General features: G+C 43.8%; 1 protein-coding gene across 1 annotated transcript in view; it reads left to right on the top strand.

Annotated features, from left to right (window-relative positions):
• Positions 1 to 27,858, top strand: part of Myocd (myocardin) — an 88,143-nt gene that overhangs the window by 30,691 nt on the left and 29,594 nt on the right. The window contains exons 2-6 of the mRNA XM_040748866.1: positions 3,071 to 3,136; positions 7,673 to 7,716; positions 12,626 to 12,681; positions 13,981 to 14,056; positions 17,667 to 17,828. Coding sequence (XP_040604800.1) covers positions 14,041 to 14,056; positions 17,667 to 17,828 — 178 coding nt within the window. The 5' untranslated portion in view covers positions 3,071 to 3,136; positions 7,673 to 7,716; positions 12,626 to 12,681; positions 13,981 to 14,040. The remainder of the gene's footprint in view (positions 1 to 3,070; positions 3,137 to 7,672; positions 7,717 to 12,625; positions 12,682 to 13,980; positions 14,057 to 17,666; positions 17,829 to 27,858) is intronic.

Here is a 27,858-nt window from a genome sequence, read left to right as displayed (position 1 = left end):
CATCGCCACCGGCAAGAATGTGTAGCCCAGACTGGCCTTGAATTCGTGGTTCTCCTGCCTCCGTCCCCTTTCAGCAAACCCTACCAACATGCACCCCACAAACAGACAGCATTCCTTTCAATTGGCTGTTAAAGGTGTATTTCTGTTTTGGAGAGGGTACTCTAGGGTTTATAAAATGCATTATTAACTTTTATCATTGAAATCGTACTATTGCATGTAAATTTTAGAAAGTGTGTAGTCGCCGAGCGGTGGTGGCACACGCCTTTAATCCCAGCACTCGGGAGGCAGAGGCAGGCGGGTCTCTGTGAGTTCGATTCCGGGCTGGACCGATAACCTCCAAAACAATACAGAGAAACCCTGTCTCGTAAAAAAAAAAAGAAAAAGAAAAAGAAAAAGAAAAGAAAGTATGTAGTCAGTGGTTCATTTTAGTAAAAAGTTGCAAAGTACCTGAGATAATGTATAAACAGTAAAAAGTTATCTTGGCACCAGTCCCTGATCCAGTGGCCCTGCTGCCTTGGGGCTGTCGTAAGGTATTATAGCATGACAGGAGCTTGTGGCCGAGGAGGAAGCACGCCCCAAACAGCAGAAAGCAAAAGAAAGAGAAGGGGTCAGAGCCCAATATTTCAGCGAAGGGCACACCCCCAGTGACCTAACTTCCTTACAAGGTTCTACCTTCCAAACACCCCACCTCTTCCGGAGCACTCAGGCCACAGGCCAAACTGTGGCCACGAGGGCCTTTGTGGGAAGCTCAAGCTCCAAGGGAGAGCAGGGCTGCTAGGCTACATCCATCCTGTCTGCCCTGCATCCCTGTGCCTTGGGAACACCACCAGGTGGTGCTCAGTCTTTCTCCCAACAGTTATGGGCTTTTATGATTCATAAGAAAGGAGTACATCTGAGATGTTTTCTAGATAGTGTTGCTAATATTCCTATTGCTGAAATCCAGGTTTTCTTTCAGCACTGATTTTCGTAATCAGTTCTTAAAGTGGCAGGAACTAGCAGCCGATGATACTACTTTCCTTTCTCTGAACATCACCTGATTCCACCTTCATTCCTGTAGGGCAGTTCCTTTCAGGCTGGGTGCTTCTGGGTTTGTTTTGATCTCCCGGGGTTCTGATGGGAAGGCTGTGGCTATTCATCCTGACCTTACCTCCCAAGACATGCTGCTTGGCCACTGTTTCTTCTGCTGCTAGTCCTTTGGTACTCTTAATCCCTTGGACTCAGATGTTTGGATATTGTTTTATACATCCCCGAGAATCTGCTCACTTAATTCCATCTGTTTTCCTCCTTCAGTTTGATGGGCCACTGAGTTTACAGATCTAGTAAACCCATGTTCCATAAAGTAGTGTTTTTCAGATATTCTACAGTTAGATTTTTCAAGTAACCCCGATTTGTTTCTTTTTACGTGTTATAATTTGATTGTCTGTTCTTTCTTTCATTTTGGCCACTGCTTCTTTGACTTTCCTGAACATGGTTGAAAATCATCATTAGTCCTTGTCTGGTAATCCCAAAACTAGGGTCATCCCAAGACCAGGATTTGGGTTTACTTTATTTCGCCATTTCCACTCAGCATGTGTTACAATGACTTGCTTCTTTGTGTACAGAGTAATCTTAAATGGTTCCCTGGACATTGGACAAACCATATACTATATAAGCCTGAAGTCTGTCACAATCCTTTGGAAATGCAGATTTTTCTGTGTTTATCATAGCAGACAATTAATCCACTGAGACACAAACTATGCTAACTCTTGCCTGGGAGTCTAGAGTCTGTTCCATGGAAGCAATGGGAATCGGTGTGAAACTGGGGGATCCTGGTGAATAGAGACCCTCACTCTTACTGTCCTCTTGTTTGATTCCCTCGCCTCACTCTGGCAGTTGGCAGTACTTAGCAGAGCGCCACTCCCCGATGCCTCTGAGCAGAAGTTTGAGCTTTGATTTGCTTCTGAAGTTCTAGTTGTTGGTGACTGTCACTTCACTGCAGCCAACTTCAAGCCTGAGCTTCCAAAGTTGGAACTTGCAGTCAAGTCATCTCTCTAAGCTTTGGTCCCCTCTGCAATCTGCATAAATAATGTTCTCTATTCTTCTGTGTGTGTGTGTGTGTGTGTGTTGTCGGCATTTAATGTTTTTAATTAGTGAAAGAGTTGGTTTAACCTCATAGTGTTTACATCAGGTATTCTGTCACAGTGATGGAGACTAATACTCACTCCTTATACCCGACAACTGAAGCCTAAGACCATAATGGAAAAACAGAATCTTCCTGAGAAAATAAAGTATTCATGAGAGGGAAACTGAATTTCCAAAGGCAGAGTGTGTTCAAGGGAGAGGAGAAAATTGTAAATATTTTACTCATGTTTTAACAATCCTGTACTATTCAATGTTAACATTTTACAGGTACATGTTTTATGCATAATCTTTGTGTTATGAATATTTAATGCATGCACATAATATAATGTTTGGGTAATTTATAGTGTTTTCTCCTAAGAGAGGCATAATTCCAATAACCTTTAAATTCCCATAAGACTCCCAGAATCTCATAGTACTAGCATCTAACAGTGGCATTGCTAAGTTATGTGCATACATTTGTTTTATTGGACTTTATATCCATGCTGACAGGTGTGGTTCCTAAAACAAATGATAAATCTGAGGATGCAGGAGAGTAAGCAATATGCATATCTAGGGGCAGAGATAGGATCTGGGTTTCATTGGATTTCTGAGGCCAATGTTTTCTTCACTTTGTCTCCTCCCTTTGGAGTCACTGGCTACCACCCAAATAGCATTGGATCATATCCATCTTGGGAACAGTGTAGTAGACAGGAAGAAACACCAGGCTGTGGGAAACAACAGTCTTCTTCAAAGGATCCCACCATTCTAGCTTCTGCAGCCTCGCAGCACTGTGAGGGTCTTGCTCCTCTCACACTCCCTTCTCTGTCTGCCTCAGAAATAAAAACGTGCTTCACAATAAAGTCCAAAGCTGTTCTGGACATTAAAACAGACGGGCTGGGAAAGTGTGGTAAAAAACATGTGACTGTAATCCTTCTGTCCCAACTCACAAACTCTTGCTTCCTTTTCTAAGTCTTACAGTTACGGCTTCAACAGCGAAGGACCCAGGAGCAGCTGGCTAACCAAGGCTTTATACCACGTGAGTACTCACAGTTCTTCCTCATTCATTCAGCATTGTGATATCTGGGAGACAGAAAGATGCTAGAGATCAGTTAGTCTCAATTGGTGTATCTCTCAGCCAGGAATCTGAATCTGCAGACATCTAGACCATGGTTATTTTGTCCCCCACTCTTGCCTTTATATAGGTTGCTCCTAAGACTTCAGTAGGGTAGATTAACTCCAAGGGTAAACTCAAGTTTGTGATGGGCATCCCTGACTCTTCTCCTACCTTTGAAGTTGGTTCTTCTAGAAGTACCAAATGCATGCTATTTTTTCTTTCACCTTCTTGGTTGGGGTTCAGCTGTTTGAACCCACAATTAGACGAACGTGGTCAAGCATTTCCTTTCTAGAAGGACCAGTTGCAATACAGTTCTAGTATGAATACTATAATATTGAACTACTACTGCTCAAAGTATGAGTCAAAGAAGTGTTCTCATGGGTTTTAGAAGATGGTTTGCAATTTTCTAACAACTAAAGCTAATTCTCAGTTGTCTAGGGGAGTACAGAGAAAGGTGTCCCAGACACGTGAAATCACAATCCAAATTCTTCTAGGTAGTGTTAACTCTCCAAACAAAATGTAAAAGTCAATGTTCATAATCACACCTGCAGAAATCTGGGTTGTTGCCCATACTGACAAGCTGGGCTTCAGTATTTAGTCCTCAGCTCTCAGCTGTACCCTAGACAGACTACATGGGCAATGTGTATAAGCACTAAGGCCTGAGGACTGCCCAGGACTCAGAGCCCTTAAGCCTTTTCTTTCATGATTCAAAAGTTGCCTTCATAACAGCTAAGCAACAAGTGGCGAGCAGCAGGGAGCTGTGGAGCTAAACTTCCTTACAGCTTTTCTTAAGCACAGAAGGGGCAGATGGTCTTGTCATCTCAGTATTGCTTCAACAACCCATTCTGCTGGTAGAGGCAGCAAGTTTGCATCTGCTGTTTTAGTCTGGTCAGTCTCCTGAACATGAGAAAGATGGAAGATGGGGATCTGAGACTGGTTAGGGCATAGAAATACGATTTCCCTCGAAGCTCATGCCTGTGACATCAGTGGTGTCTCCTCGGTTTTGGAGGGGCAGATAGCTCACGCACACCAGAACCATTTAGTCCATCCAAGTTCACAACTGATGTAAAACAAAATTTATCCCAGATGCACAAATGCTGAGCCCAGGTTTAACAGCTGGCATTTGGATAAGAATATTTTTGACGTCTATGGAGTTGGATCTGGAAATAAGTGAAAAATAACAGGCCAGCAAAGACTCCTGGGATATAGTTTAAGTCACAGCTCTCCTGTCAGGTGTATAAGTGAAGCATCTTTTCCTGTAGAGGAACAGAGTGGAGATGTAATATTTTCTTCTCCAGAATTTTCATCCTCAAGTAGTGTAGATATCAACAAAACTTTATTAAAATGTTTACAGAGAATTTGTGACTAGGCCATTGCATCGTCAAGACAAGTTAAGGGCAAGGAAGTCCCACAAAGAATGAAATGTTTCGTTTGAAACTCGGCCAAATGATAAAGGTTTGCTCCTCCTTAGCCACCTCCTCCAAATCAGAGCTTCTAAGGACACAGCTCCTGCTGTGGACAAGTATGTGGATGTCTGGCACACACCGAAGATCCTGTATGGACCAACGGGCTCTGCTCAGCTCTGTTCAGAACACTAAAGAAAGGACTGGTCTCTTCCCTAGCTGGTGGGCCCAGAGTCCCAATAAGAGACTAAGCGGCCACGCAGTACACCAAGGCAAATGATGGCAAGCAGAACATCCGGGAGGCTCAGGTGCTCCTGGATTCTGACTTATTTAACACGTTTTATTACTCACTGTGTACAGAATCTAGAGCGATGCACCGAGAGGCCCACAGTAATGAGCAAAATGGTTTCTTAGAGGAGTTCAGAATGCTAGGGGGGAGCTGATGATAAGTATAATTCAGTGGGGTCCAATTCTCTGCCAGAAGAAGACCTTCTATTATTTCTTTTAAAGAAAGAGAAAGGAAATGAGAGAAAACATTAGGACAAAAAGCTACAAAGACCAGCTAATTCTGTGAGCTTTTTTTTAAGTTTTTCAATTTTAAGGAAATCAAATACATATTTTCTAGCCAAGGCACCACCCACTCCCTAGACTTCTCCTCATCTCTCCTAGTCGCCTCACTAGAATGCTATTTTTCTTCAGCAGGAGTTAGAAACACAGTAGTCAAGTCCTTACTTCTAGCTAACATTCATGGAAATGAAGCTGATGGCCCAAGAGAATCTTTAAATGTCCTAAAGCAGATCCAATGTGTTCCAGGTCCCTCTCATTTTAACTTGCAGGAATTTAAGTACACAAAAATAAGATTATCATAAAATCTCACTTTGCCCATGGTGTGAAATAACTGTAATTTTCTCTGAAAATTTTACAATCAACTATAAATTATTTACACATAAAACCAATGGCCATGTTAGTGGCTACCTCTAAATTGTCACATACCTAGTTAACAGGGGGAGCTGCACCACTTTGGCAGAATTTATCTTGTGTATTTTTGTTTTTGATTTTACATTTGGTTGTCTCCAGAGACTGGTCACTGCAGAAATGCTAACCTTCTTCATGTGGTAGAGCTGAGGTCAGAACCTGCCATGTCCAGTGCCCACACAGACCCCCCATTCTACCTGTGATGCTCAGGCCTCACACAGACCTTTTCTCAAGTGTTCAAGATAAATTGTTTAACATTTGCTAGAACTTAAGTCATTGTTACAAAAATATCCAAGTAGAAAGTGGTGTGAAACTCATGGTGGAGCTCCCACTTCTCATGCACAGATACCTTGTCTTTGATTCTGAATATTGCAATGATAGACAGGAAAAATGTGAAGGTGATCCAAGAGTCTCTGTTAGATGTTTCACGCCAACCAAGAATGAGTAATAAACTCTACTACCTAGCCTCTGACAGATCTCACTTTTTTCAATGTGATGAGAAAACTAAGTTTTCTCTTCTCTGACCCTACTAAGCTGAGATATACTTTCCAGTTGACTAGTCCACCTAGTTCAACAGGGTTCAATTTCCTTCCTCCCTTCTTCACAGCCTTGTATCATGCAGGCTTCGAGGTTGTGGCTAAGTAACAAACAGTTCACACCAGTAGCAACAATATTTTTTTCAATGCCCCCAGTTACTTTAAAAGCACTAACATTGTCCTTGTTTGTATGAGTTTAGGGTTTTCCCTCTCCTGGTGCTTTGAATGAAATTAAATGCATCACCTTTTTTTGTTAGAAATAAAGACAAATGTCCTTATATTCTTAGGCCAACATAGAACCTAAGAAAAACTTAATGAAAAAGGTGTTCTTTGTACCTGAGTAGGAGGCTGAGTCATATCCTAAGAGAGTTTTCCCAGTAAGTGGTAAAGTTCATACTTTCCAAACAGCCATGAACTCTAAAGCTTTCTTGTTTAGACTTATTTCCCAGCTCCACATATGATTTCCCAAATGGAACTGCCTTACTTTCCAATGAGGCTAGGGTTTGTAAGGATGTCTTCACCAAGCTTGTAGGATCAATGACACAGGACATAAAGACTGTGCATTCGTGGGGCTTTAGAAGAGGTCAAAGGGTGTTACTCACTATTTTCATGCATATATCCTCCCTACACTTCTCCCTGAGCATCACTCTCCCAAGCAGATGTTTTTAAAATTTTTATTATTCCTTTGATAGTTGCACTTAGTATTTTGCTTATATTCACTCTTCCCAGACACCCCAGATTCCCTACACAATCAACTTTGTGTCATTGAAACCCCTCAAGACTAACTTGTGATGCTCAAAGTGTAGGCTTCCCATGGAACATCACCAACTTATTAGGGGTCTACACCCTTAGAGAAAACTCTCCCAGAAGCTAACAACTGTCAATAACCCCAGAGTTAGAGGTGGAATTTCATGCCCGACTGCCATGTGCTAGGATTTGGTCTGGCTTGGGCTTGCTCCAGTCTTGAATTTAGAACCTTAAATGATGCCATTTCATTCTAACCCTTCCAAAGCCCTCACATAAAAGATTCTCAGATGCATGAAAATGGGCTTAGAGATATGAACACCTACTAGTAGTAAGGCTGTATGTAGGGCATACTCATGGGAATCAGACACAGTTTCTGAGTCAAGAGATTTGCAGTCAGTAAAGAGCCAGCTATGCAGAGCCCTCTTTTAAATGTTCCTACTGATGACTTGGGAAAAGTATTGAGCTTTTCTTGAGAGTGAATACCAAGGCGGTTGAAGAAAGAACCTGAGTGATCCCTCCCTCTCTGATACTAAAGAGCATCTATCTAATGGGGATAAACCTGGGAAATACGAGAGACAACTGTCTTCCTGAAATAGAAAAGGAGAGGAAAGAACTGGGAGGGATTTTTGAGGGCCTAGGGACCAGAGAAGTCACTGTGTACCCACAATTTCAGAAAAGCCACCTCTGGCTGGAGTGGGATTTCTGGGCAGCTTGAGTTCAATGATTGGATCGATGTAAATGAATTTCAAGATACAAGGAGCTGTCTGTGAAGTGTGCTGCCTTTATTTGTTTTGCAGACTAATCCAAGCTACATCAGCCACATACTTACTGCCAAGCCTTGGTAAACCCCTGAACTCTGTGGCACTCCTGAATAGCCAGAAGAATGATGGGCCATCCCCTCACCCTCTCCACACACGGCCTCACCATAGCTTTGAGATATTCACGAGATAGTCTCCCTGCTTTTTTTCAATGCACCAGCTGACTTGGCTTCTCCCCACAGCACCTACCACATTCTGTTGGCTGCCTGAGCAGAACGCGGCACGAGGGGATTAATCTGTCTGCCTCTTCCTTTCTGCCTACCCCTTCTCCCTCAGAGCTAGGGGAAGGTACCCTGAACTTTGATGCCAAGCTAAATCAATTGTGACTTCTCTCTTCTCTTTCATGTCTCCCACAATTTTCCAGTTGCCTGTTTCATAAGAAGTAGAAAACAAGTCACTAGAGACATTCTTTGAATTTGCCTCTGTATCCACAAGGGGAGAAACTCCCAAGAATTTGCATGTGTTAGGTCAGAATCTGGAAGTATACATGCCAGGTCTTAAATGCCACCAGCTACATACGCCAAATACATTATTTTCAAACCCCCTAAGACTATAATTTGAGCACAGAATAAGCAATTTATTATCAACTTGAGAGAGAGAGAGAAGAAGAGAGAGAGAGAGAAGAGAGAGAGAATTTTCCAAGTTGTTATCAGCTACATGAAGCATGTATCCTGATTGCTCAGGGGGAAGTATTCAAGTCCTTGTCTGCCCTTCAAGGCAAGGCAGAGAGAGCAACCCCATGAAACCCATTTTGTAAGTGGGAAGCCAAGAGCACAGAAAACCTACTGGATTAGTTCAAGGTTATACCAACAAGGAGAGGTCTTGACTAGATGGGTTCTAAATTCTCAGGTATCCAGGATGCCTTTAATCATGAAGCACTGTGAGTTTCATGTCTGGAAAGAATTGTCTCCCTCTCCACAGAGAACCCTGTAGAGGGCTGGAGATTGGCTCATCAGTTAAGAGAACTGGCTGCTCTTGCAGAGGACCTGGGTTCAGTTCGCAGCACCCACATGGTAACACACAGCCTCTGTAACTCCACTTACAGGGGATCTGACACCTTGTTCTAGCCTCTAAGGGAGCCAGGCACACACTTGGTACACAGACATACATTCTGGCAAAACATCCAAACACATAAAATTGAAATTAAAAAACTAATAACTACTCATTATTAATCCACATGCCTATTTTCAACTAACAAATGAACTACAAATTTAATAGCAAATACTTTTTCACTGGAGCTAGCATTTTTTAAACTACAGTGTTGTGACTCCAGACAGCAATGACAAAAGAGACAGTGTCTTTTTCCTGAGTATCCTTTTGAGGAGCTAAAAACCAATTCTGATGATCCCAATCCAGTGCTTCTCTTTAGAACTTGCTGTTTCTTGAGATCCTCAGTAGGGACGCATGGCTGTTGTTCTTAAACCTGGGTACCAACATCACTTGGAGCCTTTGTCTAAAGCCAAATTCCTATGCTTCAACCCCAGAAATTCTGAGGCTGTGGTTCTGAGATGGGGTTTAAGGGCTGTAACATCTAACAAGTTCCCAATTGATGCTGAGAATTGCCAGTCCCGGTGCCTGCACTAAGAACTGTCTGTGGCTCTTGGCATCTCCTTCTGTCTCTATTCAGTGGAGTAGGAATAGTACCAGGAGTTCTCTCTGGGCCTGGTAGTGAGAGGTTCCCCTAGAGGGGAGTCAATGCTGCAACACCCCTGGTGGGCTGCCACTCAACACCAAAGCCCAGCCCTATGCAAAAGAGCCTGTCTCAGCCTGTCTTCTGTATCCTCGGCCTCTTTTCTTCATTGGATCTCACTGGAGGCCTGAAGTCTGAGTGGAGCAGAAAGGACCGCAGGAGGCCTGTTCTTATCTAGGCGAATGTTTATCCACACAGCTGACCCAAATTAGCTGGAGCTGTAGGGACAGAAATAGGAATAGCCTGCGACTAAAGGCTGAGGCGAGAACATGAATTCCCCTGTGAGGAGCGATTAATCTTCCTCCAGGGGAACAAGTCAGATGTGTGGCTGACTGGATTTATAGTCGAATTCTAATTTGAAATCACATGGACTTATTTTTTTAATTTAGAAATCAAAATTCCTTTTCCATCTTAAATGTCAATGTCCTTTAAATATGAAATTTTGCCATTTGATACTCCCTGGGCTGGCAGCAGAAGTGGATCCTTTGTGTATTTAAAACAAAAATCAACTGAAGGAGACCTCTATGATTTTGGAGGCCTGCAGGGGAGATGGCTAGAGCCCACAATCTCTGAAGTCACAGAGTAGGCAAACCTCAACCCCAGTGCCCCAGTGCTACTCTGCTGGGGAGTTTTCCACAATGTGACCTCAAACTAGTGACCCATAGCACACCCAACCCCCACAGCACGCCCAAGGAGAACATGTGTTTGGTGAGGATGGCATGTTGACCTCTTCATGTTCTTCCCAAGACCTCAATAAATGGACATAGCTTTCCACCCTATGACAGAAGGTTCCAGAAAACCTTTGTTCTCCTAACATCAGAGAATCAAACTGTTTCAATCATTTCATAGGAAAGTCAGTGACACAGTAATGATGTGTGGCTTTGTAAAACCAATACAGGGCATGCAGTATTTCTTGGGAAAGTGATGAGCTCCACTAGAGAGACTTGAAGAATCTGGAGGATGCAGAATCAGTAAATCTGTCGCATGCCCAATTAGAACCAATTGTGTGGACCAGCAAGGGGCTTCAGTGGCTAAAGGCATTTGCTGCACAGATCTGATAACCTGAGTTCCAGAAATCACATAATGATGAAAAGAGAGAGCTAACCCCACAAGGTGTCCTCTGTCTTCCATACACACCCTTCAGTGTAATGGCCCCACATACACATCACATATACAAATGCACACAGAGTAATAACAATGATTTTAAGAAAAACAAATTGTGTTTAGAATGTGGGAAGTATCTAAAGACTGTGGTTCCCTTTGAGGAAACTTTCCAGGAAAAACACATTACTCTTTCTCACCACTTAATAAAGATCAGTTCAAAATCAGTTCCTTTTCTGGTGATGAAAGTAACTCAGCCATACTAACTGATCAGCCATGCTTTAATTCCATGGACACCAGGCGATGGGGCAGAGGTAAGGCTACTGGTGCAGAGCTCACACATTACAGGGGCCCAAGAAGACTCTGTGAGCTGGTAGCTTGGTGAGGGGGCATCCCTCTAGACATTCCCAACATAAAGTTTCAGGGATAAAACACGAGAAAAGGCAAGCCTCCTTTGCCAGGGTACCAAGATTCTTGTCAAAGAAAGTGCATGAACCACAATATCACTACACGTTTGTTTCCCAGAATCACTTGGCTGGGGAACAGTGAGAAGGAAAGGGGGCATCTACAGTAGTCAGTATGGCTGAGGGGCCCATTTTAAGATGGAAAGTGACAATCAAACAGAAGCTGGAAAGTTCATTTCCAGGTCAGTGTGAAATGTGAAAGTCAAGCTCAATGTTCATCCTTTTTCCTTTGAGAAAGAGACTGTGGTTCCAGCCTAAGCAAGAACAGGGCATGTCCACCCTAATGGGTACAAAGTAGTATCCAGCTGTGACGATTTTGGTGCGGCCTTTGGTCAGCATTGTTAATGTTGGAGTGAGGCAGGTAAATTGATAGAGCATGCCCAAACAGCATCCTACATAGGAAATAATATGACCAACCACCACTATGGTACATACCAGGTCTTGTTAGCTTGATCTCCATCAGGTTAGTAAAGGAATAGTATAGTTTTCAGGGCTGAAGTACACGTATGCATGAACGGGTACACATACACACACACACACACACACACACACACACACACACACACACACTGACCTAGCTAGAAACCTAATTCAATATTTGGAAAATGGCTTTTTTGCTTGTAGCATAAGAGTGGACACCTGTTAGAATATTTGTAGAATCTGGATCATGTGTTTCACAAATATATCCAGACTTACGACTAATTTAAAAAGAAAAGCAATGCAATTCTGTACTTCGTTCAATCTCTTCACTTACAGTGAAATGTGATTGTCCATGGCTTCCAGCTGAGATTGTTCCCAGGAGGCCAGGAAGCCAATCCAAAATCTGGATGTGTGCGGAAAGAGGTTCTGCACTCTTGCTACACTGAGTTTATGGAACGGTAGTGCATAGGTGCTCCAAGGACAGATGTGAGGACACAGCGAGAAGAGTGGATGTGCTGACTGGTGCAGGCTGACTGTCCTGTGCTACGCTACGCCACAGGACTTGAGTGCCTGGGGAGGCCCACGTCTGCTGACTGACAATAGTTGGAACCCCACTCCTAGAAAAGAATGAGAGAAACCTAGGATCCAACTGTGTGCTCCTGAATAAGTCAATCCATTTCTGTGTCCCTCAGTTTCCCCACTTAGTTTAGGTTTGGGATTGGAGTTCACTGACTCCATAGGCCCTTTGAGCTCTCATATGCTGAGTCTCAGCTTTTCACTCCACACCCTTGGCTGCCTGTCCATTGTGAACCAGTCACATTCTTTCCCAAAGTAGACTCTTTGTCCAAGATACCCTCATGCATTCCAGACTAAAACCACCCACCAAGCTATTAGAACGAAGGGCTTAGTGAAGTCAGTGAGGGGGTTAGTTGCCCCACTTAGCATCTCCCTCAAACCAGGGTCATTCTACCCCCCCCCCCCGTTTCCTCAGAAACTTGGCATGGCCTGCCTCCAGCACTCCTCTTGTCACATATCCTGCCTCTGTTGCTCTTCCTGGTTTAGACCAGAGTTCTGCCTTCCTGTCTCCTGCAGCTTCTGCGCAGCTGGCATCTTCCAGGCCTTTCTTCTTTGTTGCTTGTAGCCTGATAGAGGCCATCACTTCCAGACTGTGCATAGCTCAGCAAGCACACGGCAACCCTGCAATACTGACCCTGCCTTCAGCCAGCCTCTGCTCACCTCTTTATCTTTCTGTTGCAGCACTGAAAAGTTCAACTGAATTCCATGACCCAAGAAAAAATTTGGATAGTAACAAGGTAATTTTTGCAAACTGCCTTTTCTGAACATGGCCGACAGATTGTAGATATTGCATGCTGAAACTTTGGCTTAAGTAGGTTTCTACAACAAACTCCAAATGGCCACACCCCTGTCCTCACGCCACATGGACTCTCACTCCCATGGACCAGAGTCGACTGTGAAAATGACTTCTACTGTGTAAGCTTTAAGAATGATGGTTTTCAGCTTAAAAAAAGAAAGTTCCTAATCACTCGGAGTTGGAGGACAACTCACCAAAGATAAGCTAGAGGTCAAAAAGCCAAAACACCTCTAGGAAGAGAAGTAAGGTCAGTCTTCCCACTGAGTTATCTTTCAGTACAGCCATTCTTAGCAAAATCAGATTTTCATAAGTGGGCTCAGTGGGAAGATGAAAGTTGTGAGTGGAGCTTATTTAGAGCTATACAAAGAATGACATTCATTTGATTTTCTCATTTGGGAGACAGGATTGTTTGGTTTATTTCATTTTTCATTTAAAGGAAAAATTGACATACTCATCAGGCAGCTTTACCACAGATTTCTGTCAGTGATATAAACACAATGTAGGAGCCATCAGCACCTTCTATGACATGGGAACAGCAGGCTGGTGTCTTTCCTTGCCTGTTAGTTGCAGCCTTGTAGCCTGTCTGTGAATAGACAGGAAGAACGGCTCTTGCGATGTTCCCACATTGCTTATGAGGAGCTGTGATTCCTAGCAGGGCAGAATAATGAACAGCAGATGTCATCAGCACTGGGGAGACCAGGGGAGATCTAGGATAGGGAGAGGGAAGAACACAGAAGAAGGAGTCAGAGGCCTGCCATCTTCAGTTGGTTTGAGCCTAGCCTGTCATCCCTCCAGACAGCTAGCTCCTCCATGACAATGAGATCTGGAAAACCACTCTTCCCAAAGTGCCTTCCAAAGTCTGGATGGCAGGTTTTACACTTTGCCATGTCAGAAAGAACTGGCAAGGGCTGTGTGGTGTCCTATTGTAGTGCATGTTTGTGCAATGTTTTATCTCTGACCTCAGTTGCTTTTGTGACTATTAGACAATAGGATCAATCACAGCGAAGTGACTCCAGGTCAACTGCCATATAAATATCACTAGAATGCCTTTGTATGTATGGTCCTTAACCCAGGCCCAGGCTTTTTACCCCTCTGCCTTTCTTCCCCATATTAAAATTCTAGGGAGAAATTTTGTGTTTCTTTGAAAAAGAAAAAAGAGAAAAAGGGGATATTTTCCATTCACAGGGTACTTTTTTTTCCTTTAGAGAGAAATTTAGTGTTTTGTACTTTTGTTCTACAGACTGAAGATCCCCTGAGACGCAAGGGCAGAAACAGGTCTGATCGTGGCAGCCTGGTTAATATGCACATTCTCCAAGGTAAGGCTATAGAAATCCTAAATTAGGAGATGCCTGCCCAGCAGGGGGCCATGTCTCTAAGAGTTTCATGTCTCTGTACTTGCTAAGTCCCTTAAAAAGCCTCTCCAAAGATAAATTTATATATATCTATACACACACACACACACACACACACTCCCTGACTTTGTGTTCAGTCATTTTGAGCAGGCATTCAGTCACTCTTAGCCACATAAAAGACTTAGAAAACCACGCATTAATTTCAGATTTGATTTCCTGCCTCACTTATGCCCTTCCTGACTCTAAGTCCAGGTGACTCTATAGTGCCACTGAGCACCTACAGAATGTCTTCTCTGTACATGTGAGGGGCTCATCAAGTTGTTCCTATAATCATCAAGTAGCGGTTAAATGATTCTGCCCTGTGGATGTCTTTATGTTCTAGTGCAGCGGTTCTCAACCTGTGGGTTACAAACCCTTTGGGAGTCAAGCAACCCTTACACAGAGGCCCTCTAAGACCACCAGAAACCACAGATATTTGCATAATGATTCTTAACAGTAACAAAATGGCAGCTATGAGGTAGCAACAAAACTAACGTTATGGTTGGAGTCAGCACAGCACGAGGAACTGCTCTGAAGTGTCGCAGCATTAGGAAGGTCGAGAAGCACTGCTGTAGTGTATAGGAAATAACAGTCTCAGAAAAATCAGCACTGATCCATGCAGTTCTACCCTGGGATGCTCTGACCATGTTGAGAAATGGGAGACAAAGCAAATGTTTAGTTGCCACCTTAGCCTGACACTTGAGCAGAGGAGAGGCCTTTCCTGCAATGGGAATGCTCAGACCACTGGAGCCCAGCTTCAGAGAGGCCCAACTTCTTCTTTGACGTTGTCTGCAAACTATTTGATCAATGATGCACTGAGGGTTGCAAGAGACTGGCTGACCTTGTCAGTGCAGAGATGAACAAGATGCGGATGCCTGCCCTTAGAGAACCCTCCCAGGGTAACAGAGAAGGCAGACATCTGACGAAGAGTAGACTCGGGAAGGGAAGGGATGAGAAGGGGAGGGAAGGGAAGGGAAGGGAGGCTGGGGAGAGGAAGAATATGAAGTGTGGACCAAGTTCAGGAAGAAGGAAGGGCATTTAAGGTGGAGGTACAGCATGCACCCAGCACCAGTGTGCCCGCTCTAAAATGAAGGTTCCCTTCCAGGCTCGGATGCAAGCTCTACAGGGTAGGAGAGGCCCTGAAATAGGGAGGAAGTTGTGAGTCTTTCCTCTTTGATCAGCATCATCTTCGACTCTTCTGGCTCCCCAAACTTTCTCCAGCCATGGAGTAAGTGAGATGTGATAAGACCGAGAGTAGACAGCACAGAACATGGAGGGAAGGGCGCTGAAGAATCCTAAGGGCTTTCAGGCACAAGTGACAAAATTCTTACCTCCTTTACCGTGGCATCTATGAAGAACCTGGGAACCTCTGCTATGTGGGCACGAAACTGCAGCTATACAAATAGACTGAGAAATGCCATTCAACTGAGTTACAGACTTCCAATGGTCGAGTTAGTAAATAAAAATAGATACTACATGTGGCAAGAACGCATGAGATGCAGGCATCTGTACTCTGCTAGCGGGGTGCGGCCGGGTCAGTGTTCCACAGGGCAGTTTGGCAGAGTGTATCAAACTCCTTGACCATGTGTCCTGTAAAGGCTTGTATTCAATGGTGGTTAGTCAGGAGTTATTGGGGAGGGGAGTGAAACATTGAATCTGGTAAAATGTCTAACAATAGGAGATCCCCCAAATAAATTGGGGATCCTCTGCAGAGTTTAATACCACATAGCCACCACAGCAAGGGCTTCGAAGAATAATGACGTAATAAGAAAAAGCTTAGAGGGTGTTTAGTGAAAACAGCAGAAAGCAAAACAGTATTTATAGACAAATTCTGGGAAGACAAACTAAACATGTAAATATGCACATTCACCGTCCAGTTCTGGGAAGAAAAAGTATTGCTGTAATAATAAAAACAGACAATTCTAAAAGGCTGGTGCAGCATGGGGAGTTTGCTGCTCATTTCATTTGCTCGGACATAGTCTTGGCATCTGTGATACCATGTGCACAGAGGCGCTGTGGTCAAGAAGGCCTAGGAGGGTGGGTTGTGACTCAGCAGTGTAGCGCTTGCCTGACTTTCATTCCCAGCACCTTAAAAAGAGTCGTTTCTTTCATCATTCCATTAATACCAAGTTCTCCACCACAACAGCCCTTGATTCTGTACATGGATCCTTCTGGTCTCTCCAACAGAAATTAAGAATTAGTTTCTTGGAGCGCCAAAGACCCACTAACATGTGAATGGCTCCTCTCACCTTGAGTTTCTCATTCAGGTGGGGACAGGAAATAGGGAACAGATTCCAAAAGCCAGCATATTATGCCCTGAGGGCATAAAGAACCAGGGGTCAACTAGCAGAATTGGAATGGAAACCTAGCTGTTCAGAAAATAAGTGGATCCTTTCATGGCAGACTTAGAGGCTGAGGGCCTGTATGAGGACAGCCTAAGAGCTATTTTTTAGTTACACGTTTTGGCAAGGGGAGAGGGAATAATGTTGCCTTAGAGTGCTGGTAGGAGCCAGAGGAGGGTGTCAGATCCCCTGGAGCTGGGGTTCTAAGCAGTTGTGAGCCATCTAACATAGGTGCTGGGAACTAAACTGGCGTCCCTTCAAGAGCAGTAGCCCTCTTGGTTGCATCATCTCTCCAGCCCCCAACACTCCCTCCGTTACCCATGGAGCTTGACCTGAGGAGAGGAGACTAACTAGGGATTTTCTCTGCTCCATTAGAAATGCTCAGACAAACTCAAGACCCCAAGTCTGGATTAGAGGGTTGGGAGAGCTGTCTATAAATGCCTCATCTTGTAATCTCAGCATGTTGAGACAGACCCTGAAAGCCCCTTACCTCACATTTCTCCACCAAAGTGACAGGCTGACTGATTTTGTCTTCATTGTTTATGCACAGAAATAACTCACAGCCCATCCTAAAGAGGACATTTGGGGTCAGCCATAAAGAGGAGAGTTTAGAACTCTGTACTTGACCTCCCCCCCCTCAAATGATGAGAAACTGCCTGTTGGATAAATTCAGTTTTTTTAAATCCCTCTGTTTAATTAAAATATCAACTTCAAAGGATTTTCTTTTTGCTTTATACAGTGTATCTGAACATTTGACTCTTGGTCAGTATCACAACACTGACAAATCTAAAACCCCTGGAAAGTTACACTCCCCCTACTAACTGTCACCAGGAGATGATGTTTACTGCAGGCCCAGCCTGTGCCAGTCATTCTCAAAAGCCAGGAACCTAGGGTCAAGCAAGCCACATGGACCCCATGGACTGCTTGCTTACAAAATTGCCAAATTGCATTTTTTTAAACAAATCCTCTCAAGGCAAGTTTCTCCGGTTTTCCTGGGCCTCTTCATTTGCCTTTATTTGGAAGTGGCTGCTCTCTGGTGCTAATCCCTGTGAAGTGATGATGCTCGCATTGAAAAATTATCGGGATGGTAGAGCATGGTGTGACACAGTGTTTTGTAACCACCAGCCAAAAAAGCGAACCCAACAAAATGACATCCAATTCTAAAAAGGATCCTGTCTGTTCCAACTTCGTAGCCGCCACGGCAGAAAGATCCATCCCAACCGCTCAGATGAAGCTGAAAAGAGCCCGCCTCGCTGATGACCTCAATGAAAAGATTGCTCTCCGCCCAGGGCCCTTGGAACTGGTAGAGAAGAACATTTTGCCTATGGATTCTTCAGTGAAAGAAGCTATAAAAGGTAGTCGGGGTTGGGGGAGTCATGGCTGTCCCATGCTTGTGAACCCCAGGGCAGCCACAGCTATGGCAATTGGGGAAACTGGTTCTGAGCAGCTCACTGGATGAGTCATGCCATGGATTGCTTCCCAAGCCTATACCACGTACCCACAAGTCCACTGTCTTCAGTTTCCTATGATAAAGAGGCAGAGGCAGGAGGAATGAGATGAGAGTAGTCAGCAATGAAGTCCCACAGCTATAATCTCAGCATTTGAGCAGCTGAGACAGGAGGATTGACATGATTTCAAGGCCAGCCTGGGCTCCATAGTCAGTTGTAGGCCAATCTGGGCTGCCAGTGAGATCTTCAAAACCAAGTTAATCATGAGCGAGATGTGGAGAGTTAACTAGTACACTGGAAATAGCAGTATGGCTGCTGTGTGCTACGGTTGAGATGGAGATGATGATATCCAGGGTTTCACAAGCAAAACTCATGCTATGACACATGCGAAAGTGACAGTTTTTATGTGAAGTCCAAGGCCAAACACTCAAGGAGATGATGCACTCACCAGTTCCCTCAGAAAACTGCCTTAGCTCAATTCACAGACCTTTAGACCAACTGATAGCAGGTGGATCCAAGCAGCCTGCAAGTAAAGGGTTCATCTGAGCTTGCTTTGAATTGGGCCATGGGAGAACAGAGAAAAGTGGAGTAGGGAGATGGACATTCCCACAGGCAAGCTGACTTCCTTTCGGTTAGACCCAAGGCAGCTCCTGATGACACTTGAAAGGTATTCTTAACAATAGATGTTAAAAAGTTTCAATGTGTTGTCAAAAGTTCATGTAAGGACATCTTACTCTACACTAAGTTTTTGGTGAGTTACCCTTGAGTTGGTTCACCTCTTGTTCTCCCCCATCTATGTAGAGACCATGTGGATGCTGCCACTGGAATGTGTGACTATGGGATCAGGAACTCCAGAAGAGTCACTGACTCCTCTTCCAGTGCCCATTTAGACATCTCACAGTGGTTGTCTGTCCTCTTCAAACACAATCTCCATATTGAATGTCTTGTGCCTTTGAACTTGGCCTACAGTGCTCAGGAGTGCATGTTGTCATCACTACTCTGATACTTCAACAGACAGGGAAAAAGTCTGGGGGGGGGGAATGCCATTGAGCATCTCTCATCAGTTCTTAGAACATTCTATTCTATCAGTGTGTCACTTACTTCTCTATTATAGGCAAGCGACATCTTTTGCCTATACCAACATTATGCCTTCCCTTGTGATTATTCATTACCAACTGGTAGCCTTTTCTCTTTTCTTCCTCATGCCCATGTTTCTCTATGTATGCGCTACTTATACAAGGAAAAAAATCACTGGTATGGCAGGCATCTTACCTGTCCGTTGCCTTGTGTATACTGATTTTTTACACACAGCACTTTCAAATTTCTCTGTCATTTGTTCATCTTTTTCTTCATAGGCTTTAAATCTGTTTTTATTGAAAATATGTCCCAACTTGCCTGGCAGTGGTGGTGCACTCCTTTAATCCTAGCACTCAGGAGGCAGAGGCAAGTGGGTCTCAGTGAGTTAGAGGCCAGCCTGGTCTACAGAGTGAATTCGAAGACAGTCAAGACTGTTACACAGAGAAACCCTGCCTCAAAAAACAATAGAGACCCTTTTCACATATATCATCATATACACACCCTCATTTTCACATTTAAAGTCTGAGTGCCTCTGAAAACATTAAAGGACTTAGATTAAGAGGCACATGAAATTTTGCTTTGTCCAAAATTTTGTGATGTATTTTACAATCTGATTTGACATTTATCTTCAAAAACTTCTTTACATCGCTCTGCACTGTCTGTTGTTTTCTGGCTACTTACAGAGGTGTATTGGAGATAAAACTTAGGAACAGTTTTTTGTGTTAACTTACTGCTGTCAAAATTCCTTTGAGACTGCAACACATTTACATGTTAATTTGAAATGGATTCATATGTTTAAAACACATGGATTCTTCCAAGTCAGAAACACAAGGTCCCTTCCCATTTACCCAAACCTTATATTTCTCTCAAAACAGTTTGTGGCTATAGGGCCAGGTCCTTCAGAGCACTGTGATACTGGAAACATTAATTTCGCATATTTCTTTTTAAAACATCTTTGAAGATTTCCTTAAGAGTTTCAGAAAGTTTCTCAGTTCACCCTGCTTAAGGGGAAATGTCTACGTCTACAAATGAAACGTGTTTCCTGCTCCACTTTGTACACTGACTGGTAGTTGAATACCTACCTATATACTATATGATCAATATCATCTTAGAACTGTTTGTGTGCACTAACATTTCAATGGTTTTTGTACTTCATTTAAGCATTTACATTTGTAGATTGTATCAATCTGATATAAATTACACAATTGATATAGTGTAGTATATCAAATAAAATAAAATTGTAATAAATGATATCTAGAAGGGTGGCTCTTTTTCTTAAGGGCCCATAGAAACACCTACCTTATGTATAAAATTATGTATGTGGCATATAAAGCCTATATAACTCCCGTAATAATTGCATGCAAGATGATTGAATAATCATGTGTCTCTTGTTTAGTAGAATCCTATTACTGATAGGTTGACAATGGTTTAAAGCAGTGAGCTTGTGGCCAGACGAGGGTGTACAGCAAGACCCTGTCAGGTAAAGGTGATGGGATAGCATGCCAAGCTGTCTATGTTGTGTTTATCTGCATTATTACAGCTGGATGAACACATGTTTTCATTCCTTTTCTCTTCTCTGGAAGTCTAGAATCACCTACCATTATATACACCACAGGTGTTCTTGGGAAGGTAGTGTAAGGACAAGTCCTTCCCTGAGGCTAATTTGAAGAGGATACTGAGTAAAATGCTTTCAAAGGGTGTGAAATGACAATGATGTGGAAAGACAGTTTCTGATTGTGACAGTCATGAGGCATTGCTTCCTTTCCAAATCGCCCAAACATTCCTGAAAGCAAAATTTAGTGATTCTGTTTTTAGAAATTACTAACATTTATCTTATACATTTGAAATAATTTTGTCCTTAATTGGCCTGTCACAGCATTTATTTAGTGTTCTAATAGTCCAGGAAGAGGTTTCCACCAAGAGGTGTCCTCCATGGCAGGATCCTTAATCTTATTGCACCCCATTCCCCACCATCCTCCAAGCATAATGGCTTTTTCTTAAAGGACCGGATAGTAAACCATAAGCTCAGTCTGTCACAACTGCTCTGATCATCCTTATAGTGGGGATGTAACCATGGCAACAAGTAAACAAAAGGGTAGGGCTATATTCCAATAAAACTCTCTTTAGAAGTTTAGAAACATAGACCTTCATCACCTTCTAGATATAGCCAGTGAAATCTGGAAATGAACACCTATCTTGAATTGGAGAGGGTAGAGCCAGCCCAGAAAAAGATAAAAATTCAAATTTTTCAGTCAAGTTCCTCCAAAAATACTATAGCTTTTGCATTATTGAAAGTTGCCTCAGCGTAAGTCAAGAGTAATTTATCTGCATACATTTCCCGAAAATAATTGATAATTACCTTTGACCTTTTTCTGAGTGACAGAAATTGTTTCATGAACATTCCTCATTCACACCTCCCAAGCCCGGTCCCTGTCTCTGGAGTTGTTCTTCCATGACTTTCTATGATGATGCTCATAGTCATGTGTGTATTCAGATTGTTATCTTATGTCAGCTGTATGGTTTAACCCATGCTGGAAATTCTCCTCTGTCTGCATGTCCAAGTTCATGAGTCTCCACAGTATGCAGTGTTGGCTTGCCCTGGTTCTAAATGACCCTGAACCTGAACTCCATTTCTCAATTTATCTGCTATATTCTGGGTACTATCTCTTCCTCTTTCCTTTACATTTACTAGAAGTCTGTCTTGTTCTCTTATAAAGGAGAAGTTTCTGGTTCTATTATTAAAGTCTTTTGGTTCCATGTCTTTACTTGAGTTCAATTTGCTCACTGAGCAGTTACATGAAGTGAAGTGAGCTGGAGGCTTGTTTTGCTGTTGTTGGTTGGGTCTCTCTCTCTCTCTCTCTCTCTCTCTCTCTCTCTTCTCTCTCTCTCTCTCTCTCTCTCTCTCTCTCTCTCTCTCTGTTTTTGTTTGTTTGTTTCATATTGGTGGTAAAATCCAGGGCCTGGCAAATTCAAATTCGTCTATTGTCATTTCAGCTGCCTCACCTATACATTTTGCCATTACAGTAATTACTATGTATCGGGGTTGTTTGTTGCAAATAGCCTCAAAAAATGATGTAAAGAATGAAGATAGGGCTAGGGATAGTGATTCATTGGTGAAAATACTTGCTGCACAAACATGAAAACCTATTTCAATCCCCAGCACCCAAGTAAAAAGCCAGGTACAGAGGCACATAACTGCAATCCTATTGCTGGAGAAGGGGAGACAAAAGGACCCCTGGGGCTCACTGGTCAGGAAGTTTAGACAAATATGCAAGCTCCAGCTTCCATGAGAGACTCTGCCTCAAAATACAAGGTGGATGGCGACGGAGGAAGAATCTGGTACTGACACTTTATCTGACCTCCTCACACACTCCATACACAGAGAGAGAGAGAGAGAGAGAGAGAGAGAGAGAGAGAGAGAGAGAGAGAGAGAGAGAGAGGAGGGAGGGAGGGAGGGAGAGAGAAGAGAGGGAGGGAGGGAGGAAGGAAGGAAGAAAGAGAGTAGAGAGAGAGCTACCTAGATGGTGAAGTCTCACTTACTGATCATCAGGAGCCCACTGTCAACCCACTCTGAGCCTTAGGGGAGACCTGAAGGAAGGGAGGAAGGGGTGGGGGGCAGAAAGGAAAGTTCTGGATAAGTGCTAGAAGCAGTTTGCAGTGTGTCTTCCAAGCAGAGAGGCTAGAACTTCAGGGTTATTCTAGCCCAAGAAACTTGATAAAACCATTTTTTTCTAATTTCCTAGCTGGGGAAAACATAATTTTTGAGGGATAAGGAAGACGTCATGGTAAGGGCAGGAAGGGCTCTGGTGAGTCAAGACTGAGTGTGTGTGTGTGTGTGTGTGTGTGTGTGTGTGTGTGTCTGTGTGTCTGTGTGTCTGTGTCTGTGTGTGTACAGAATCAGACTGTGCATGCGTGCATGCAGACTGCACTGTGTCTGTGGTGTGCAGTGGCCTTGTGAGACATGGAAGGCTCCACTGGGAAGCTGACACACTTGTCTGAGGAGAGCTGACAAGCTTGGGAAAAGGCCTGCATGTGAGTGTACAAAAAGAGAGTCTGATATAACCAACATTGTATGACTCAGTTGTAGATTACCCTGCAACACACAGGCATCTCTCTTGACAAGGTAAATGATGTCATCATTTATCAAGACTGGAGTATTAATGGGTGAGTAAGGTGGGGAACGTGACAAATTCTCATGTTGAAGGTTGAATATGAGCAGCCCACCAATAACACAAAAGCAAATCTTCAATACATGTGATGATTTAAACTGATGGATTAGATAAGATTGCCTTTGAATCCATGCATTTCTTCATCTAATATCTATTGCCTTCTAATGTGCCAGACCCCACTCTAAACTCTTGTTCAGTGATCAGAGCCTACAAATAAATTAAGCATCGTAGTAAAAGCTGCTAAGTGTGGTAGCAGTTCAGGGTATGAGTGACGCATAAAAAGAGCAGAGGGCTAAGCTCGAGACTGTTGTGTGGTAGGAAATCTGGGCAGAATAAACAAGGGATAGCTGGAGAAAAAGACTAAACACACATTTGTTTTAGTCCAAGAAAATCCCAGAAGTGGGTGCTAGCCTTGGAGAATAGAGCACTCACCCCGCAACCCTGTGTCCCCTTCCATACTTACGAGTTTCACAAGCAAATGAACATGCACTAAGAAACATCACAAGGCTGCTTGGAGTCCAGCTGTAGAAACAGCAGCTGGAGCCCTCCAGCAGCAAAGGAGACCCAGCTTGCTCTTGTGCCTCTTACTCCCGGGAATCACGTCCCTTCATCCCTTCTATGGTGAGGCACAGATGAGCTCATGTGGTGTTTTCTATCAGCCTCACGACCTCTGTGTATTTCCCCTTCTCCATCCACGTGCCGTTCCATTTGTGTTTATACATTGTGGTTCTCTCTCCAGCTGTGTTTCTATGCTCCCGCCAGACTTGAGAGGCCTACTGTGTCGTTGTCTCCCTCCCTCCAAACTTCATTCAAATCTAAGAGAGAATGATCTAGAACCTTTCCTAACACAAAGAAGAATCTTTTGACAGTGAGCCTTCCCGCCTGGCGTGCTTCTCACCATTCTCAGATCACCCTCTTGTAGCTGAAAGACCCGCCACACCAAGTCTTTATTAACCACAGACTTGTCTGTCTTATAGGATGCCAACTGTTGGTCCCATTTCCAATCTTTGAGTTTCTTCTCTGAATCTATAGTTTTAGAGACTAGCTGGTCTTATTCACATCGCTCTGGAATGGCATACTGTACAGGAAGGCAACACTCAGGCTCTTGTGGCCAACTCTCAGAGTGTACCTGACTGGCTGCCTATCATCCTTCCGTGAAAAACCTCATCAGGTCAGGACACAGCATATATCTAACTCAATCTCCATGGGAATCATGGCTTCTCTACAGAATGTGGGATGCCTTGTTAGGTTCTGGGTGTACACAATCAGGAGGCATACTTGCATACTCCGCCATACCCTTCCTTCACAGCCCTTGGTGCAGGTTCTAGGGGTGGTCATTATTACTCAGGTAGCTCTTTAGTATTGAGAGCCCTGGGTTCTTCTCCTCACGTGTTAATCTTCTCACTAATCATTAAATAGTTTCTTCACAGGATGTGAGCATCCTGCATGCCCTAGCTTCAGAGGTAGCAGTGTTTTGTCCAGATGCCTGACTCCAGGCATGAAATAAACCAAACCCAGATGCATTCCTCAAACAGTAGGAGGACTCTGGACTCCAGCTGCAGTTGACAAATTTCTCATCTTGTCTTCGAACTGGACCAGATTTTCAATCTAAGTCAGCACTTCAGTTTCAATTCAACCAGTGTTTTAGAATATGTAGCTCTGCTGTCAAAGACAAATTCATTTTATCAAAATAATCTTTTAAAACATTTTTTATTTATCCTTCTCCATATATTACATCCCAACCACATTTCCCCTCCCTCCTTCCCTCCAAGTCTGCTCCCTCCTCCCCTCCATCCCCCATCCACTCCTCCTTCCTTTCTCTTTAGAAAAGTGCAGGCCTTCCATAGACATCAACCAAACATAACATATCAAGTTGTGATAAGGGTAGACACCACCCCTCATATTAAAACTGGACAAGGCAACCCAGTAGGAGGAAAAGGGTCACAAAAGCAGCCAAAAAATACACAGACAGTCCTGCCGCCATTATTAGGAGTCACAAAAGAAGACCAAGGTACACAACTATAACATATATGAGGAGGGTCTAGGTTAGACCCATGCAGACTCCCTGAGTGTCACTTCAGTCCTTATGAGCCCTTATGAGGCCAGGTTACTTGATTCTGTGGGTTTTCTTGTGGTGTCCTTGACACACCTGGTTCCTACAATCCTTTCTGCCCCTCTTCCACAGGATTCCCTGGGCTCTGCCTAGTGTTTGTCTGTGGGTCTCTGCATCTATTTCCATCAGTTGCTGGATGAAGCCTCTCTGATCATGATTATGCTAAGTTACTAGTGTGTCATTAGGAATCATTTCATTGACCTTTTTCTTTTTCTGCTGGTCCTGTTTGGTTCTATCCTGGGTCTCTGGGATGTCTATGTAAAAGGAGTTCTTAATTAGTCAAGATAATAATATTTTTGGGTCTCATCAAGTCTCCTTGGGCAACAGCCAGGATCGTTAACATCTATATCTATGTGAATGATTTGTGACAGTTTCCCCTGCGAAACAGATTTTGCTTCATTCTCATTCAGGTGGATATTAGGGCTGGTCAGTGTATCCTGAAAAGAAAGTAGCTCTCCTGGTATTCACTGCACTGAGGTGCAAGTACACAATCAGGAGGTGCACTTCCACACTCCGCTCTGCCCTTCCTGCACAGCCCTTGGTGCAGGTTCTAGGGGGAAAGTAGCCAGGGCTCCAATCGTCTCATTTACTCTTGGAATCTTACATGTTTGTACAGAGGAAAGTACAGCTGACTCATTCATCTAATCACTTCCAGGGAATGGGGGAGTGAGGGTCTGTCGCCAGCCTAAGGTCCCCAAGGGGCCTGTGCCCAGAGCCAGTCCTGTAGGCATACCCAGAGGATGATGTCAGGGCTTCCCAGAGCAGGTCCTTGTCATCACACTGCCTGACATGTCTGCAGGGACAATAGCCAGCACTCTGCTCTCCAACGGCTCCCAGCCAGGCTCTTGTCGTGGGAGATTGGAGTAGAGGCCCCAGGTCACAATGTAATGCAATTGATGTGACTGTTCTACGGGAATATAGATAAGGCGACCAGAAGGTGACCTGTGTCCCTCTCTGCAGCAGTGTGACTTGAACTGGTAAAGAGAGGGTAACTTATGGCCTTTCGAGGGCACACTCTCTTCCTACTCTCAGTAAGCCGACTCCTTATTTTTCCAGAACAAGTCTCTCAGGACAAATGAGTTTTCCTGGCCACGGAGATGCACTGACCTTTGAGAGGCTGGTCACAGAATAAACTGCCTCCTGGGTGGTCTTTTTGTTTTTGATAATGGTAAACTTGAGAATGGCAGATGCTAACAAAAACAATATTGGCCACCATAACAACTAGACATGACTGGACAGTTCACATCAGGCCATGCATTCAGTGCACTGCAGACAAATAACTATTTCTTGAAATCTGGAGAGGTAGCTGCATTCATTATTCCCATTTTGTAGATGGGGAAACTGAGGCCCAGCAAGTTCCCAGTATTCACACTCCCACTGATATAGCAGAAACAAGAAGAAGAAAGTACCCCAAGTGTTTCTAACTCTAGAACTCACAAGTGCCTCATGCATCTTGTGAAAGTAAGGCAGCATGTAAGCATTTAGAAGCAGCTTGGTGGGGGGGGGCTCCTCCGTTCTTCCAGCTCTTGCTCTAAGTGTGAACCAAGCAACTGAGGGGCTGTGTGGAGCCCTCCCCCCGCCGCGTCCCACTTCTCCTCTTCTGCCCTGACAGTGACAAACCCAAATCACTTAAAGTCCTGAAGGGGTAACTGGCAGGGCCCACATGATGTCACATCCCTTAGTGGTCCTCAAATGTACCTGTTGGCAGAACCTGACAGGGCAACCTCATGCTTCTCCAGGTACCTTGGCATCCACCCTGCTTCTTAGTGTGAGCGTGAACAGCTTCCTTGTGTTTGGTTGAGTGAACTCAATGGCTTCCTTGTTGCATTGGTTTAAGCAGAGGGAACCTCTAAATGATTGGCAGATGGTTTGATGAAGTAGTCTCCTGGGCTATGATATGCCTCTGAAGGATTTGGCTCCTAGAATAATCCTCTCCCCTGACTAGGAGATTTTCTTCCCTGTCCCCAATTCTGTTCAACAACCCCTTTAGTATCTATTCCTCTCTCTATCTTTACCCAAGATGCTGACCCCTCCTGTTGTCCTGTCTGCAGCTGTCAGTTATTTCAGGTTCCACACAAGCCCTCCTCCTCCAAGAGACTTCTTAGACAACCTTGTGTTACTATCTCCTCTACCTAACTGCGGTGGACACTCTCCAGGCCTCATCTCCTTGACAGATTCTCTGATTATCCCAGGCAGATACACAGACAGCCTCTTTCTCCTGACTTTCAGCCTCTTTACCATATCTTATCTGATCACCCCTACTCCTCTTGAAGTGTGAAGGGTGGAAGTAAATGAAATATTGAGGACCCTGCTCCCTTCAGCCTTGAGGAAAAAAATAGAACTGATTACAGGAGCTTAATTCCAGGACCCCCCACAGATGACAGATTCAGGGTACTCCAGTCCCTCCTGTAAAATTAAATGCTATCTGCACATAACCCATGCATATTCTCCCTTCTATGTCAATCATCTATGTATTAACTACCATGCTTCACTCCATGCAAATACTATGTAAAATGTCACTATACTCACTTCCAGGGAAGTAATAGTGAGAGCAAAACCCACATATGTTCAGAATAGA

This window comes from Mesocricetus auratus, unplaced genomic scaffold, assembly GCF_017639785.1.
Source record: "Mesocricetus auratus isolate SY011 unplaced genomic scaffold, BCM_Maur_2.0 Super-Scaffold_100007, whole genome shotgun sequence".
Classification (NCBI taxonomy): domain Eukaryota; kingdom Metazoa; phylum Chordata; class Mammalia; order Rodentia; family Cricetidae; genus Mesocricetus; species Mesocricetus auratus.
Note: the sequence above shows the minus strand (reverse complement) of the source record. Positions and strands in the feature narration are given on the sequence as shown.